Raw genomic sequence first — 14,159 nt, forward strand, 5'->3', positions numbered from 1 at the left:
TCTCGCCGTGGGTCCCCATGGCCGTCCTTTCCGGAACTTGCCGTGTCTGTGTGCGCGTCCTCTGAGGCCTGAGGGTCCAGGAGTGTTTGCCGCTGTCTGGGCTGCGTGGTCCCCTCTGGGCTGTGCGGCCGCAGCTCAGGTTGTGCACGCTGGGGTCTGAGCGTTTCTGCTTATCCTCGAGTTTTTCTTATTTTTTTTTTAAGTTTATTTATTTGAGAGACAGAGTTAGAGAGAGAGAGAGAGAGAGAGAGAGAGGTCTTCCATCCGCTGGTTCACTCCCCAAATGGCCGCAATGGCTGGAGCTGAGCCAGTCTGAAGCCAGGAGCCAGGAGCTTCTTCCGGTCTCCCACGTGGGTGCAGGGCCCGAGGACTGGGCGTCCTCTGCTGCCTTCTCAGGCCACTAGGGAACCGCATGGGGAACAGAGCGGCCAAGACCGGAGCCAGTGCTGCGGCGGGGACTTGCCCCGCTGTGCCACGACACAGCCCCCTTGTCTCTGGGATTTGAGTTTTTCTTCCCACACCCAGAACGTGGTCACGCGTGGATGGGATACGCGTTCCCTGCCGTGAGGCCGTCCTGGCGGCTGGAGCTCAGCTGCCCGAGGCTCGTGGCTGCCGCGTCCCTGTGTCCCCAGGGCTGCCTCCAGCGCGCACCTCTCCCTCACAGCGCCGGGCGTGCTGGGCTCCGGGAGCCCCTCGGGGGGCTGTGCCGAGTCGGCTCAGTCTTTGCCTGTGCGGCCTTCCCGCTGCCTGTGGGGTCCCTGCGCTGACCCCTGCTCCCGACGTGGGTGCATGGGAGCTGCCGGGCGTGTTCCGGTCTGGGTGCTGGGTGCTGTGGTACTGCGTGGCCCTGGGGGACCTGCAGCCGCCATTTCTGCCCCTAACAGACACCCGGTGCTCCCCGCCTTGCCCCGGAGCCCGAGACTCGGCTCGCCCTTCTGCCCTGTGGCTGTCCGCTGTCCTGTGGCCCCCGGGCCCGTCTTGCTCTCAACCGGTGTTGGGGTTTTCTCTTGGTTTCTGGGCAGTGCTGTGTGCAGGTGGGGGGTGGTCCCAGGGGAGGTTGGACCCCGGGCGGCTGAGCCTCCCCCTCCCCCACAGACTGTGACTGCAGCGCTGCTGGCACCGAGGGCAACGCCTGCCGGAAGGATCCACACGTGGGACGCTGCGTGTGCAAACCCAACTTCCAGGGCACCCACTGCGAGCTCTGTGCGCCCGGGTTCTACGGCCCCGGCTGCCAGCGTGAGTCTGGCCCCCTGCCCGGCCCCCTGCCTGGCCCCCAGCCCGACCCCGGGGCTGACCCCCGTCTGACCCAGCCTGTCGCCGCCCCGGCTGCAGCGTGCCCGTGCTCCAGCCCCGGGGTGGCTGATGGCCTCTGCGACCCCGACTCGGGCCAGTGCCGGTGCCGGCTGGGCTTCGAGGGAGCTGCGTGCGACCGCTGCGCGCCTGGCTTCTTCCACTTCCCCCTCTGCCAGCGTGAGTGGTGCCTTGGAGTGGCTATGGGGGGCGGGCCGGGGCAGAGCCGTCTCCGTGACACCCTCCACCCCCACAGTGTGTGGCTGCAGCCCCATCGGGACCCTGCCCGAAGGCTGCGACGAGGCCGGCCGCTGCCTGTGCCGGCCTGGGTTTGATGGCCCCCGCTGTGACCAGTGCCGCCCTGGCCACCATGGTTACCCTGACTGCCAGGGTGAGCGAGGGCTGGGCGGGGTCTGGGGAGGCCACGGCGTGGTGTCAGGGCCTGACCCCCGCCCCGCCTGCCCCCCGCAGCCTGTGCCTGTGATCCCCGGGGAGCCCTGGATCAGCTGTGTGGGGCTGGTGGCTTGTGCCGCTGCCGTCCTGGCTACGCAGGTGCTGCCTGCCAGGAGTGCAGCCCCGGCTTCCACGGCTTCCCCGACTGCACGCGTGAGTGCCGGGCTGGGGGTGGGGGTGGGGGCAGCCGTCCCCGGCGTGCCCTCACCAGCCGTGGCCCCACAGCCTGCCAGTGCTCCCCTGACGGCTCCCTGCACAGCACCTGCGACCCCCGGAGCGGGCAGTGTCCCTGCCGGCCCCGCGTGACGGGGCTGCGGTGCGACACGTGTGTGCCCGGCGCCTACAACTTCCCTTCCTGTGAGGGTGAGTGGGGCAGGGGCCGCGTGCGGGCACCTCCCATGATGCCATTTGTGTGTGGCCGTTCACACGGCACGGGGCTCTTCTGGGTGTATTTGTGTGTGTGCTCCCACGCTCGCTCAGCGGTGTGTGTTGTGTGTGTGTGTCCACACTCACGCATGTGCACGGGAGGTGCGTGTGCAGGCTCCCGTGCGCGTGCTCACAGGTGTGTGTGTTGTGTGTGTGTGTGTGCGTGCGTGTCCACACTCACGCATGTGCACGGGAGGAGCGTGTGCAGGCTCCTGTGCAGCCGCGGTCCCGGGTAGCCTGGGGGAATCCTGGCCTTTTTGATCGGTCGCAGGGAGTGACCAAGGCCTGGTTTTCCCCACAGCTGGCTCCTGCCACCCCGCTGGCCTGGCCCCCGCCGATCCTGCCCTTCCTGAGGTGAGCGCAGGGCCGCCTGTGGGGTGAGGAGGGCGAGCTGCCCCGGCCGTGCTCAGACGCCAAGCACAGGGACACCGGCGGCTCCCAGCTTGGCTGCCACGGCAACCCAGGGTCCTCTAACCTGTGCCCCGTGACTGCCGGGCGTGGGGCAGGGCCTGAGGAGGGTCGTGGGCTGGGAGAAGCGCAGGGACCCACTCTGACCCAAGCCTTGCCCCCTCGCAGGCACAAGCCCCCTGTGTGTGCCGGGCGCACGTGGAGGGGCCGAGCTGTGACCACTGCAGAGCTGGGTTCTGGGGGCTGAGCCCCAGCAACCCCGAGGGCTGTGCCCGTGAGTCTGCCTGCAGGGAGCCCTGGGGAGGGGAGACTGGGGTCCAGCCCAGGCCCTCCTGCCCCCGCCCGCACCCTCAGGCCTAGCTCTGCCCCCCCCCAGGCTGCAGCTGCGACCCCAGGGGCACAGTGGGTGGAGGTGCCGAGTGCCACGCGGTGAGTGAGGACCTGGGGGCCGGGGGCAGGGGTGGCCGGTCGGGACTCGCCCCCGCCCCCAGCTCACCTTGTCTGCGGCCGCAGGACAGTGGCCAGTGCTTCTGCAAGCCCCACGTGTGCGGCCGGACCTGCGCGGCCTGCAAGGACGGCTTCTTCGGGCTGGACCAGGCCGGCTACTTCGGCTGCCGCAGTGAGTGCCTGGGTCCTCAGCCTTCGTTAGGGCCACTCCCGGGGAGCTGGGGCCCAGGGGCTGACCCCTGGGGACCCCCGCTAGGGAGGCCCAGGGGCTGACCCCAGGGCAGGGACCCCCGCTAGGGAGGCCTAGGGGCTGACCCCTGGGGACCCCTGCTAGGGAGGCCCAGAGGCTGACCCCCGGGGCAGGGACCCCCGCTAGAGAGGCCCAGGGGCTGACCCCCGGGGCAGGGATTCCACTGGGGCCTGGGAACGGGGAGCCCAGGGACAGGTGTGGTGTCCCTGGAGCTGCTCCTCGTGGCCTGGCCAGGCCTGTGCTGGGCACTGGGCAGGGAGAGGGCGCCCACCCTTGGCCCTGAGCCGGGACTCCCGAGCCCAGGAGCCCCTGGGTGGATGAAAGTCAACCTCCTGGCCACTGTTGCTCTCGACCTGTGAGGGCCGAGCGGGGTCCTGGCTGGAGGCTGTGGGCCCCCGGCAGGCCGGGGCCTGGAGCAGCTGACCCCATTCCCACCTCGCCACAGGCTGTCGGTGTGACGTTGGCGGTGCGCTGGGCCAGGGCTGCGAGCCGAGGACGGGCGCCTGCCGGTGCCGCCCCAACACCCAGGGCCCCACCTGCAGCGAGTAGGTGCCTCCCTCGGCTGGGCTGTCCCGGGCCTCCCCACGCCCCTCGCGCTGACCGTGCCCTGCCGTGGCCAGGCCCGCGAAGAACCACTACCTGCCGGACCTGCACCACCTGCGGCTGGAGCTGGAGGAGGCAGCCACGCCCGAGGGCCGCGCCGTTCGCTTCGGCTTCAACCCCCTGGAGTTCGAGGGCTTCAGCTGGAGGGGCTACGCCCAGATGACGCCCATCCAGGTAGGTGCCACCCCAGGCTCCACCCCGTCCCTGGGGCTCCACCCCCGTTCCTGGGGCTCTGCCCCCTCCCCCATTCTACGGCATGACCCCAGCACACGACCTGATGCTGAGTGCCCACCCCAGCCCAGGATCGTGGCCAGGCTGAACGTGACCTCCCCTGACCTCTTCCGGCTCGTCTTCCGCTACGTGAACCGTGGGCCCGTGGGCGTGAGCGGCCGGGTGTCCATGCAGGAGGAGGGCGCCCCCTCAGGCCCGGAGCAGAGCCAGCCCGTGGCCTTCCCGCCGAGCACGGAGCCCTCCTTTCTCACCGTGCCCAGGAGGGGCTTCGGGGAGCCCTTCGTGCTGCACCCCGGCACCTGGTCCCTGCTGGTGGAGGCAGAAGGGGTGCTGCTGGTGAGGTGGGGGTCCAGGTGGGGGCGGGGAGGGCCTCAGCCCGGGGCTGGCAGCCCACTGCCTGTCTCCTGCAGGACTACGTGGTTCTGCTGCCCAGCGCCTACTACGAGGCCGCCCTGCTGCAGCTGCGGGTGACCGAGGCCTGCCTGGCCCGCGCCCCTGCCCAGCGCGCCGGCGAGAAGTGAGGGGCTGCCTGGTGGGAGCGGGGCAGGGCCGCCTGGGCTCCCCTGTGCCCGGGGCTGGCACCTGGGCGCCTGCTGCTGACCGTGGCCCGTGTCCCCTCTAGCTGCCTCCTGTACGCCCACCTGCCCCTGGACGGCTTCCCCTCTGCTGCCGGGCAAGAGGCCCTGTGTCGCCATGACAACAGCCTGCCGCGGCCCTGCCCCACGGAGCACCCCAGCCCCTCACACCCGCCGCTGGCCGCCTGCATAGGCAGTGATGTGCGTGTCCTGGCCCGTGGGGTGGGCACTGCGGGCTTGGGCCCTGGGGGGCTCAGCTGGCTGGGGTCTGCTTCAGGGCGCGGAGGGAGCAGTGGGGTGACTGACCCGGCCCAGGCCCCAAGACCCGGCTCAGGGGGCAGCGGGGTGACCTGACCCGGCCCAGGCCCCAAGACCCGGCTCAGGGGGCAGCGGGGTGACCTGACCCGGCCCAGGCCCCAGACCCGGCGTGGGGGGCAGCGGGGTGACCTGACCTGGCCCAGGCCCCAGACCCGGCGTGGGGGGCAGCGGGGTGAGCAGAGACAGCACAGCGGCGCAGGCCTCTGATGTCCCCCCCTCCCCCAGGTGGACGTCCAGCTTCAGGTGGCCGTGCCGCGGCCGGGCCGCTATGCCCTGGTGCTGGAGTATGCCAGCGAGGACGCCCCCCAGGAGGTGGCCGTGGCCGTGCACACCCCCCAGGCAGCTCCCCAGGAGGGGGCGCTCACCCTCCATCCCTGCCCATACAGGTGGGTTGGGAGGCCTGGGCTCCGGGCCGCCCCCTTGCCTGCCCGCGTAGTGCCCTGGGCTGGGCCCTGCCTCGGGTCGCGGCTGCTGCTGCTCGGCACTGACCGCCCTGCCCCTCCCCCAGCAACCTCTGCAGGGGCCTTGTCCTGGACGCACAGCGCCACCTGGCTGTCTTCCACCTGGACGCAGAGGCCAGCGTCCGTCTCACGGCCGAGCACGCGCGCTTCTTCCTGGTAAGGCCCCCGCCCCTGTGGGGTCAGCTCCTTCCAGACGGCTGCAGGCCACCAGCCCCGCTTCCAGCGTCTGCTGCCGGCGTTAGGGCCTGTGGAGCTCCCCACTGCCGCCCACGGTCAGCGCCAGCCCCGCCTTGCACGGCGCTCGCCCCCGGCAGCCCCCTCCTGGCACCCAGCTCGGTGGTGCCGTCCCAGCCGCTCGGATGGGTCTCGCAGGCCCCTGCGGGTGGTGGGTGGCATGGGCAGACGTGGTTGGTGACGTCCAGGGCCTCCTGGAACTGTGGGGAGCCGGCGGTGGGGGTGGGGGCTGTGGAGAGCATCGAAGGCCCGGGCCCCAGAAACCATGGCTGGGTGCCGAGTTCAGGGCTGGAATCATGCAGCCGGGGCTTCGGGCAGGTGCCCTGGGGTCGGGATCGGCTCCTGGCCCCACGGCGCCCGGCACGGTGGCATCTGGAGCGTGTGTCCACAGCACAGCGTCACCCTGGTGCCCCTGGAGGTGTTCAGCGTGGAGTTTGTGCAGCCCCAGGTCCGCTGCATCAGCAGCCACGGAGCCGTCGGCAGGTAGCGCGGCTGGGCGGGGCCGGCGGGCCGGCGGGCCGGCGGGCCGGCGTGACGACGCGGCCTCACCCGACGCCCCCTCGCCCCCCAGTGCCGCCTGTGTGCCCTCCCACTTCCTGAAGCCGCCCCAGCCCATCGTCCTCAGGGACTGCCAGGTGCTGCCGCTGCCGCCTGGCCTGCCCATCACCCACTCACAGGAGCTCCTGCCGGGCGCGCCCCCGGCCGGACCCCAGCCTCGGCCCCCCACCGCCGTGGACCCCGAGTCAGAGCCCACCCTCCTACGGCACCCCCAGGTAGAGGCGGGGCCGCGGCCTCGGGGGAACTCGGTGCCTGCCCCGGCCCCTCCTCTGCTCGCTCACAGGCGCCCCCCCCACAGGGCACGGTGGTCTTCGCCGCCCAGGTCCCCAGCCTCGGCCGCTACGCCTTCCTGCTGCACGGCTACCAGCCGGCCCACCCCACCTTCCCTGTGGAGGTGCTCATCGACGGCGGGCGCGTCTGGCAAGGTGAGGGGCCGTGGGGGTGGCCCGCGTGACCACGGCGGGTCCCCACGGCCTGAGGGCCCCCAGAGCACATCACACGGCTGCGGTGCGGGTCCCAGGAAGACGCACCGTCTCGTGGCCCGGGCCCTGCTCTGTCTGCAGCCCTCCCCCGAGTCACCGGCAGCGACCTGGATCTGGGGCTGGAACCGGGGTGGCCACTGTTGGGGCCCTGACCCTGTCTCCCCCACTTCCAGGCCACGCCAACGCCAGCTTCTGCCCGCACGGCTATGGCTGCCGCGCGCTGGTGCTGTGTGAGGGCCGGGCCGTGCTGGACGTGACTGACAATGAGCTCACCGTGACCGTGCGCGTGCCCGAGGGCCGGTGGCTCTGGCTGGTGAGTCCAGGGCCCGTGCGCCCCGGCGTCTGTCACACCACGTGGTCCCTTAGCCAGCGTGCGTCCTGCACTGGGGCCTCCACCGTTGCCCACCGGGCCCTGCTGCTCAGGATGACCTTCCTGGAGGGGAGGGCGGTGGCGTGGCGAGCAGGTGGGGCGTGAGGTCGTGTGCGAGCTGCCCCGCGGGCTCCCCGGAGCTCGTGCGACCCCAGTGGTCCACCTTTCTCTGAGCCGCAGGCGCCTCCCGGGGCTAGGGTGGTCGCTTCCAGCCGGACCCTGGCCCAGCCCGGGTCCATTTATGGGGAGCGGCCCTCGGCTGCTGCTGCCTGCTGGCCCGCGGGAGAGTGACCGGGCCTGACCCCTAGGATTACGTGCTGGTGGTCCCTGAGGACGTGTACAGCTCCCGCTACCTCCGGGAAGAGCCCCTGGACAAGTCCTACGACTTCATCAGCCACTGCGCCACCCAGGGCTACCACATCAGGTGGGCTGGTGGGCTGGGCGGGGCTGGGCGGGGTGGGGAGGGGCGGGGCTGGAGAGGGGCGGGGCTGGGCAGGGCGGGGCGAGGCTGCCTCACCCCGCCCTCGACACAGCCCCAGCAGCTCGTCCGCCTTCTGCCGCAACGCCGCCGCCTCCCTCTCCCTCTTCTACAACAACGGCGCCCAGCCTTGTGGCTGCCACGAGGCCGGCGCCACGGGCCCCACGTGTGAGCCGTTCGGGGGCCAGTGTCCCTGCCGCGCCCATGTCATCGGCCGCGACTGCTCCCGCTGTGCCACTGGCTACTGGGGCTTCCCCCACTGCAGACGTGAGTGCGCCCCAGGGCGGCCGGGAGAGCGCGCTGGGAGCTGGCCGGCCAGCCCGCCCCTCCCGTCGGGGAGCAGCCGGTGGGGCTGTCCCGGAGGTGGTCGGCAGCCCCGGCGCCCCCTGTGTCAGAGGAGCTGCCTGCAGCTCTGGGGCCCTGGCCTCGCTGTCCGTCGCGCAGCTGGGGCCTCTGGGAGGGGCGGCGGGAGGAGGGGTCAGCGTGCCCTGTGCCTGTCCCCAGCCTGCGACTGCGGCACCCGGCCCTGTGAGGAGCTCACGGGTCAGTGCATCTGCCCGCCCCGCACCGTCCCGCCCGGCTGCCTGCACTGCCAGCCCCAGACCTTCGGCTGCCACCCCCTGGTCGGCTGTGAGGAGTGCAACTGCTCGGGACCCGGCGTCCAGGAGCTCACCGACCCCACGTGCGACGTGGACAGCGGCCAGTGCAAGTGAGCAGGGCGCCATAGCCGTGGGCCTGGCAGTGCCTGCCCCCAGCTCCAGGATGCCCCCGGGAGGGGACCCCCGGGCGCCCGCGCCAGCTCCCGTTGCTCCGCAGGTGCAGACCCAACGTGGCTGGGCGCCGCTGTGACACCTGTGCCCCCGGCTTCCACGGCTTCCCCAACTGCCGCCCCTGTGACTGCCATGAGGCCGGCACCGTGCCTGGCATCTGCGACCCCCTCACGGGCCAGTGCTCCTGCAAGGTGAGCCGGGGCCTGCGCCCTGCCCCTGCCCGCCTCACAGCCCCGTCCTGGGCCCCGAGGGGTGCCCAGCACATGCCCACCAGACGCTCGCTGCCCGCCCCCCAGGAGAACGTGGAGGGCCCCAGGTGTGACCAGTGCCGCCTCGGGACCTTCTCCCTGGACGCCGCCAACCCCAAGGGCTGCACTCGCTGCTTCTGCTTCGGGGCCACTGAGCGCTGCAGGAGCTCGGCCTACACCCGCCGGCAGGTGCGCCGGGGGGGCCCGGGCCAGCGGGCAGCGCCTGGGGGCACTGGAGTGCGGCCAGGCCCCGAGACACGTGGGCACCCCCTGGGTGACCTGCCTGTGTGCCCGCAGTTCGTGGACATGGAGGGCTGGACGCTGCTCAGCAGTGACCGGCAGCTGGTGCCCCTGGAGCCGCGGGCGGACGCGGATCTGCTCCGCGCAGACCTCCGGCACGTGTCCGATACCCTCCCTGAGCTGTACTGGCAGGCTCCGCCCTCCTACCTGGGGGACCGGGTGAGCAGGGCACCGCCCGGGGGCGGAGGAACCAGAGATCACGGTGCCCAGGCCCAGGGCGCCGAGAGCCTTGCGGGGGTCTGGGGTCACCTCCCGCTGTCCTGCCTGCAGGTGTCGTCGTACGGGGGGACCCTCCACTATGAGCTGCACTCAGAGACCCAACGCGGAGACGTCTTTGTCCCCACCGAGAGCAGACCAGACGTGGTGCTGCAGGTGGGAGCTGGGGGCACGTGGAGGTGCAGGCCAGTGGGGACAGCCGGCGCGCACAGAGCCAGCCCTCACCCGGCCCCCGTGCCTCCCCAGGGCAACCAAATGAGCATCACGTTCCTGGAGCCCGCGTACCCCCCACCTGGCCACGTTCACCACGGGCAGCTGCAGCTGGTGGAGGTGAGTGGGGCCGCCATGGCCCCCGCACTGCCCAGATGGGCAGGGGTACCCGGGCAGCCTCAGCCACAGTCCACGATGAGATGGGCGGAGCAGGAGGGGAGGGCCGCACGGTGGCCAGGCTTGTGTCTGGGTGGGGTGAGGCCGTCGTGGGCTTGCGTGCCTGGCCTCCGGCGGGTGAGCAGCTGCGTGCTGGCCGCTGGGCTCCCTCCCCGGGGCACTGCCGGACCCTGCCTGTGTCTGTCCGACCTGCGGGGGGAGGTTGTGCCGCACTGGTCCATTGGCTTCCGGAGCAGCTGCTCCCGGTTCTGCGGCGAGGAGCGGGTCTTTATCCGCGGCTGAGCTGCTCGCGTCGCGAGAACAGTCACGGAGGGCTCCCGGGCCCGTGTCCCGACCGCATCTGGAGCTCCTGCCTGCGCGGTGAGCGGGGCCCTGGTGCCCTTGGTGCGGCCCCTGAGCGCCCATCTCGGCCCACAGGGGAACTTCCGGCACACGGAGACCCACAGCGCCGTGTCCCGGGAGGAGCTCGTGATGGTGCTGGCGGGCCTGGAGCAGCTGCAGATCCGCGCCCTGTTCTCGCAGATCTCCTCGGCCGTCTCGCTGCGCAGGGTGGCGCTCGAGGTGGCCGGCGAGGGTGGCGAGGGCCCCGTGGCCAGCGACGTGGAGCTGTGCATGTGCCCCGCCAGCTACCGCGGGGACTCGTGCCAGGTGAGGGCATGGGGCGGCGCCTCCGCACACGCCCACCTCTCCCTGCCGCGTCTGCCCTCCCAGTGTTGCCTGCTCGTGGTCTGGCCCACCACGACCGGCCCCTCACCCACTCACTGCCTGCCCTCGGTCCACACGCTGGCCCCGCCCACACCACTCCCCGGGCACCCTCCCTTGTTCCTTGCTCCACGTGTCCACTCCTGCCCATCGGTCTGGCCTGGGTCCTGCGAGTCCAGGGTTTGCAGTGGACACCCCCTAGAAAGAGGAGGCCCCGCCCCCGCTTTGGGAGCCCCGTGTGCTGCCTCGGAGGTGGCGGACGGACCCCAGCCAATCAGGCCAGGCGTTCCTGACCCCGGCCCAGTGTTCCTAGCAGCCCGTGTCCCCCCGAGCCTGCCTCTGGGCTGGCCCCATGTCCCTTCCTGACCCCCCCAGGAATGTGCCCCTGGCCATTACCGCGATGTCAAAGGTCTCTTCCTGGGCCGGTGTGTGCCTTGCCAGTGCCATGGCCACTCAGACCGCTGCCTCCCCGGCTCCGGCATCTGTGTGGTGAGTGGGGGGCCCGGCGGGGGGATGATCAGCTGGGGAGGAGGGGGAGGGGCCCCTGTGCCGCTGACGCCCCTTCTGCGCCAGGACTGCCAGCACCACACGGAGGGAGACCACTGTGAACGCTGCCAGGCCGGCTTCGTGAGCAGTGGGACCGGCGACCCCGCAGCCCCCTGCGTCAGCTGCCCCTGCCCCCTGGCGGTGCCGTCCAACAAGTGAGCTGCACCGGGCCCTCCAGGCGGGGACCCGCGGAGGCCCCTTTCGCAGTGCTGGGGACCCCTGTCCCCGCAGCCGGGGGTCCACATTGCCCTCTGCAGAAGCTGGCAATCAGCACCCCGGGGCGGGCCCTGGGGCGGGGGGGAGCAGGTGCTGAGCGACCACCTCTGTCCTCGCAGCTTTGCCACGGGCTGCGTCCTGCGAGGGGGCCGCAGCCAGTGCCTCTGCAAGCCCGGTTACGCGGGGGCCTCCTGCGAGCGGTGAGTGGGGCAACGCGGGGGCCTCGGGGCGGGCTGGGGGGGGCTCGGCCACTGAGCCGGCCCCACCCCACGCCAGGTGTGCGCCCGGCTTCTTCGGGAACCCGCTGGTGCTGGGCAGCTCCTGCCAGCCCTGCGACTGCAGTGGCAACGGCGACCCCAACATGCTGTTCAGCGACTGCGACCCCCTGACCGGCGCCTGCCGCAGCTGCCTGCACCACACCACGGGGCCCCGCTGCCAGACCTGCGCCCCCGGCTTCTACGGCAGCGCCCTGCTGCCCGGCAACTGCACGCGTAGGTGCCGGGGTGGGGCTGTCGGGGACCTGGCCGGGGCCCCCCACGGTCAGATCACACCCACAGGCCGAGGGGAAGGGCCGGCAGCATCCGCAGGGGACGGCTGGGCGGTGACGGCCTGGGGCTCACCGGGGCTTCCAGGGCTGTGGTCGTGCCCCCTCCTCTGCAGGGTGCGACTGCTCCCCGTGCGGGACAGAGGCCTGCGACCCCCATAGCGGGCAGTGTCTGTGCAAGGCAGGAGTGGCGGGACAGCGCTGTGACCGCTGTCAGGTAGGGCTGCCGGCTGGGACCCCGGGGTCTGGGGCTGGAGGCCGCGGAGGGCTGGACTGACCACGGCCCTTGCCCACAGGAGGGACACTTCGGCTTTGACAGCTGTGGGGGCTGTCGCCCCTGTGCCTGCGGACCAGCTGCCGAGGGCTCCGAGTGCCACCCCCAGAGTGGGCAGTGCCAGTGCCGACCAGGGGCTGCCGGCCCCCAGTGCCGCCAGTGTGCTGCTGGCCACTGGGGGCTGCCCGAGCTGGGCTGCAGGCGTGAGTGGGTGCCCGGGGTGGTGGGGGCGGGGCTGCAGGAGTGAGTATGGGTGCTGGGGTGGTGGGGGCGGGGCTGCAGGAGTGAGTGCGGGCGGCCGGGGCGGGGCTGCCCGTGGCAGTGACCGCGCTCCCCCTGCCCTCCCACTGTAGGCTGCCAGTGCCCAGGGGGCCGCTGTGACCCCCACACAGGCCACTGCACCTGCCCGCCCGGGCTCAGCGGGGAGCGCTGTGATGCCTGTAGCCAGCAGCACCAGGTGCCCGTGCCAGGCGGGCCCGGAGGCCACGGCGTCCACTGCGAAGGTGCTGACCCCACTGGGCCCCTGGGGGATGGCCCTGCTTCCAGCTCGAGCCTCAGTTGCCCTCTTGTTCTCCGCGTGCCCTGGCCCTGACCTTACGTTGATCTCCTGCTCCTGCTCACGGGCACCCTGTGGCCCGGGCCCCCGCCCCAGCGCTGACCTGACCACCCCCAGCAGCTGGGTACCCACCCCTGACCTCTGACCCCAGCGGCCATGGACCTTCGGCCTCCCGTGCCAGCCCCGTGAGCCCTGTTCGTCTGTGACCCTTCACACGGACCCCAGTTCCCTGCCGGACCTGTGACTCCGTGTTGACCCCACGACCCCACGCTGACCCCATTTTTCCGGGCTGACCCTTGCCCTGGCCTCGCTGCTGCTTCCTGCTGGCCGGGGCCCGGAGCCGGCCTCGTCGCTTGGTGCCGACACTTGTCTCCCCTGTGCTGCCCCTTCCCCTGCCCGCCGCCCGGGCTCCGTGGCGCCCCGTGGCCTGGGCCCACAGTGTGTGACCACTGCGTGGTGCTCCTGCTGGACGACCTGGAGCGGGCGGCCGCCCTCCTCCCTGCCATCCGCGAGCAGCTGCGTGGCCTCAACGCCAGCTCCATGGCCTGGGCCCGGCTGCACAGGCTGAACGCCTCCATTGTGGAGCTGCAGGTACCAGGCCCCGCCTCTGTCCCCGCCCCGCCCTCCCCCAGCCCCGCCCTCACCTCCGCTCCCCCCCAGGGCCAGCTCCGGAGCCCCCCGGGCCCCCGCCCCGGGCCTGCGCAGCAGCTGGAGGCGGTGGAGCGGCAGAGCTCGAGCCTTGGCGAGGACGTCCAGCGGCTGGGGGGCCAGGCAGGACCCCCCCCGACCCTCTGGGATGCTCCTCCACCCCGGACCCCAGCCCCTCCCTGGTCACCAGAGGGTCCCTTCTAGGGCCCTGACACTGCCCCACCCCCCCGGCTCCCTAGTGGCCCCGGACCCCAGCCCCTCCCTGGTCACCAGAGGGTCCCTTCTAGGGCCCTGGCACTGTCCCCACCCCCCCGGCTCCCTACTGGCCCTGGACCCCAGCCCCTCCCTGGTCACCAGAGGGTCCCTTCTAGGGCCCTGGCACTGCCCCACCCCCCCGGCTCCCTAGTGGCCCTGGACCCAGCCCCTCCCTGGTCACCAGAGGGTCCCTTCTAGGGCCCTGGCACTGCCCCCACCCCCCGGCTCCCTAGTGGCCCTGGACCCAGCCCCTCCCTGGTCACCTTGCCCGCAGCTCAGCCCTTCCCCCACGGCAGGAGCGCCGAGCTAACGGGGCTGTGCCCACAGGCCGAGGGGGCCCGCGGCCGGGCTGGCCAGCTGCTGGATGGCACCGAGGCCACGCTGGGCCGGGCACAGACGCTGCTGGCAGCCGTCCAGGCTGTGGTTGGTGCCCTGAGAGGTGGGTGGCCTGAGGGGGATGCACTGGGGGCAGGGCAGGGGGCTGCCTCTGGTGGGGTGGGGCTGTTTGTGAGGGTCGCCCAGGTGGGGCTGTGTGCTCACTCACTGACGGATTCGCCACGGGGCAGGGAGCACTGGGCCTTCAGGGAGACCCCGAGCGGGGAGCACTCTGCCCAGCGTGGCCAGTGGCAGCGGGGCAGGGCTGCGGGCCCGAGGAGCAGCTGTGGCCTTCGGGCGGGTGGGCAGCGGACTGGCCCAGGCCCTGACGTGGCCCCTTCCCCACAGGGCTTGAGGCCCAGACAGGCCACCTGCCGCCAGCCAACGTGTCGGCCCCATCCGCAGAGCAGCTGCGCCAAGCGCTGGCCGAGGTGGGCCGGCTGCTCGGCGAGATGCGTGCCCGTGACCTGGGGACACAGCGGGCTGCGGCCGAGGCCGAGCTGGCCGAGGCCCAGAGGCGTGAGTGGGCTTGGCCCTT

The 14,159-nt window shown here is 72.3% G+C and overlaps 1 protein-coding gene across 2 annotated transcripts in view; it reads left to right on the plus strand.

The window, feature by feature from the left end:
- LAMA5 (laminin subunit alpha 5) overlaps positions 1-14,159 on the plus strand; it is a 51,543-nt gene that overhangs the window by 18,402 nt on the left and 18,982 nt on the right. For both annotated transcript variants that reach the window (XM_070051635.1, XM_070051634.1), the window contains exons 12-51: positions 1,096-1,236; positions 1,333-1,470; positions 1,547-1,681; positions 1,762-1,896; positions 1,969-2,106; positions 2,471-2,523; positions 2,746-2,851; positions 2,954-3,006; positions 3,091-3,196; positions 3,720-3,819; positions 3,895-4,051; positions 4,175-4,444; positions 4,519-4,625; positions 4,731-4,884; positions 5,227-5,387; positions 5,510-5,618; positions 6,088-6,179; positions 6,268-6,469; positions 6,553-6,679; positions 6,910-7,049; positions 7,415-7,530; positions 7,640-7,851; positions 8,089-8,293; positions 8,401-8,545; positions 8,651-8,791; positions 8,900-9,061; positions 9,173-9,274; positions 9,365-9,448; positions 9,923-10,153; positions 10,583-10,696; positions 10,781-10,908; positions 11,089-11,169; positions 11,246-11,460; positions 11,630-11,730; positions 11,810-11,990; positions 12,141-12,290; positions 12,783-12,934; positions 13,004-13,114; positions 13,574-13,685; positions 13,970-14,140. In XM_070051635.1, coding sequence (XP_069907736.1) covers positions 1,096-1,236; positions 1,333-1,470; positions 1,547-1,681; positions 1,762-1,896; positions 1,969-2,106; positions 2,471-2,523; positions 2,746-2,851; positions 2,954-3,006; positions 3,091-3,196; positions 3,720-3,819; positions 3,895-4,051; positions 4,175-4,444; positions 4,519-4,625; positions 4,731-4,884; positions 5,227-5,387; positions 5,510-5,618; positions 6,088-6,179; positions 6,268-6,469; positions 6,553-6,679; positions 6,910-7,049; positions 7,415-7,530; positions 7,640-7,851; positions 8,089-8,293; positions 8,401-8,545; positions 8,651-8,791; positions 8,900-9,061; positions 9,173-9,274; positions 9,365-9,448; positions 9,923-10,153; positions 10,583-10,696; positions 10,781-10,908; positions 11,089-11,169; positions 11,246-11,460; positions 11,630-11,730; positions 11,810-11,990; positions 12,141-12,290; positions 12,783-12,934; positions 13,004-13,114; positions 13,574-13,685; positions 13,970-14,140 — 5,538 coding nt within the window. The remainder of the gene's footprint in view (positions 1-1,095; positions 1,237-1,332; positions 1,471-1,546; positions 1,682-1,761; positions 1,897-1,968; positions 2,107-2,470; positions 2,524-2,745; positions 2,852-2,953; positions 3,007-3,090; positions 3,197-3,719; positions 3,820-3,894; positions 4,052-4,174; positions 4,445-4,518; positions 4,626-4,730; positions 4,885-5,226; positions 5,388-5,509; positions 5,619-6,087; positions 6,180-6,267; positions 6,470-6,552; positions 6,680-6,909; positions 7,050-7,414; positions 7,531-7,639; positions 7,852-8,088; positions 8,294-8,400; positions 8,546-8,650; positions 8,792-8,899; positions 9,062-9,172; positions 9,275-9,364; positions 9,449-9,922; positions 10,154-10,582; positions 10,697-10,780; positions 10,909-11,088; positions 11,170-11,245; positions 11,461-11,629; positions 11,731-11,809; positions 11,991-12,140; positions 12,291-12,782; positions 12,935-13,003; positions 13,115-13,573; positions 13,686-13,969; positions 14,141-14,159) is intronic.

The sequence above is a fragment of the Oryctolagus cuniculus genome, chromosome 11 (assembly GCF_964237555.1).
Source record: "Oryctolagus cuniculus chromosome 11, mOryCun1.1, whole genome shotgun sequence".
In the NCBI taxonomy this organism is placed as follows: domain Eukaryota; kingdom Metazoa; phylum Chordata; class Mammalia; order Lagomorpha; family Leporidae; genus Oryctolagus; species Oryctolagus cuniculus.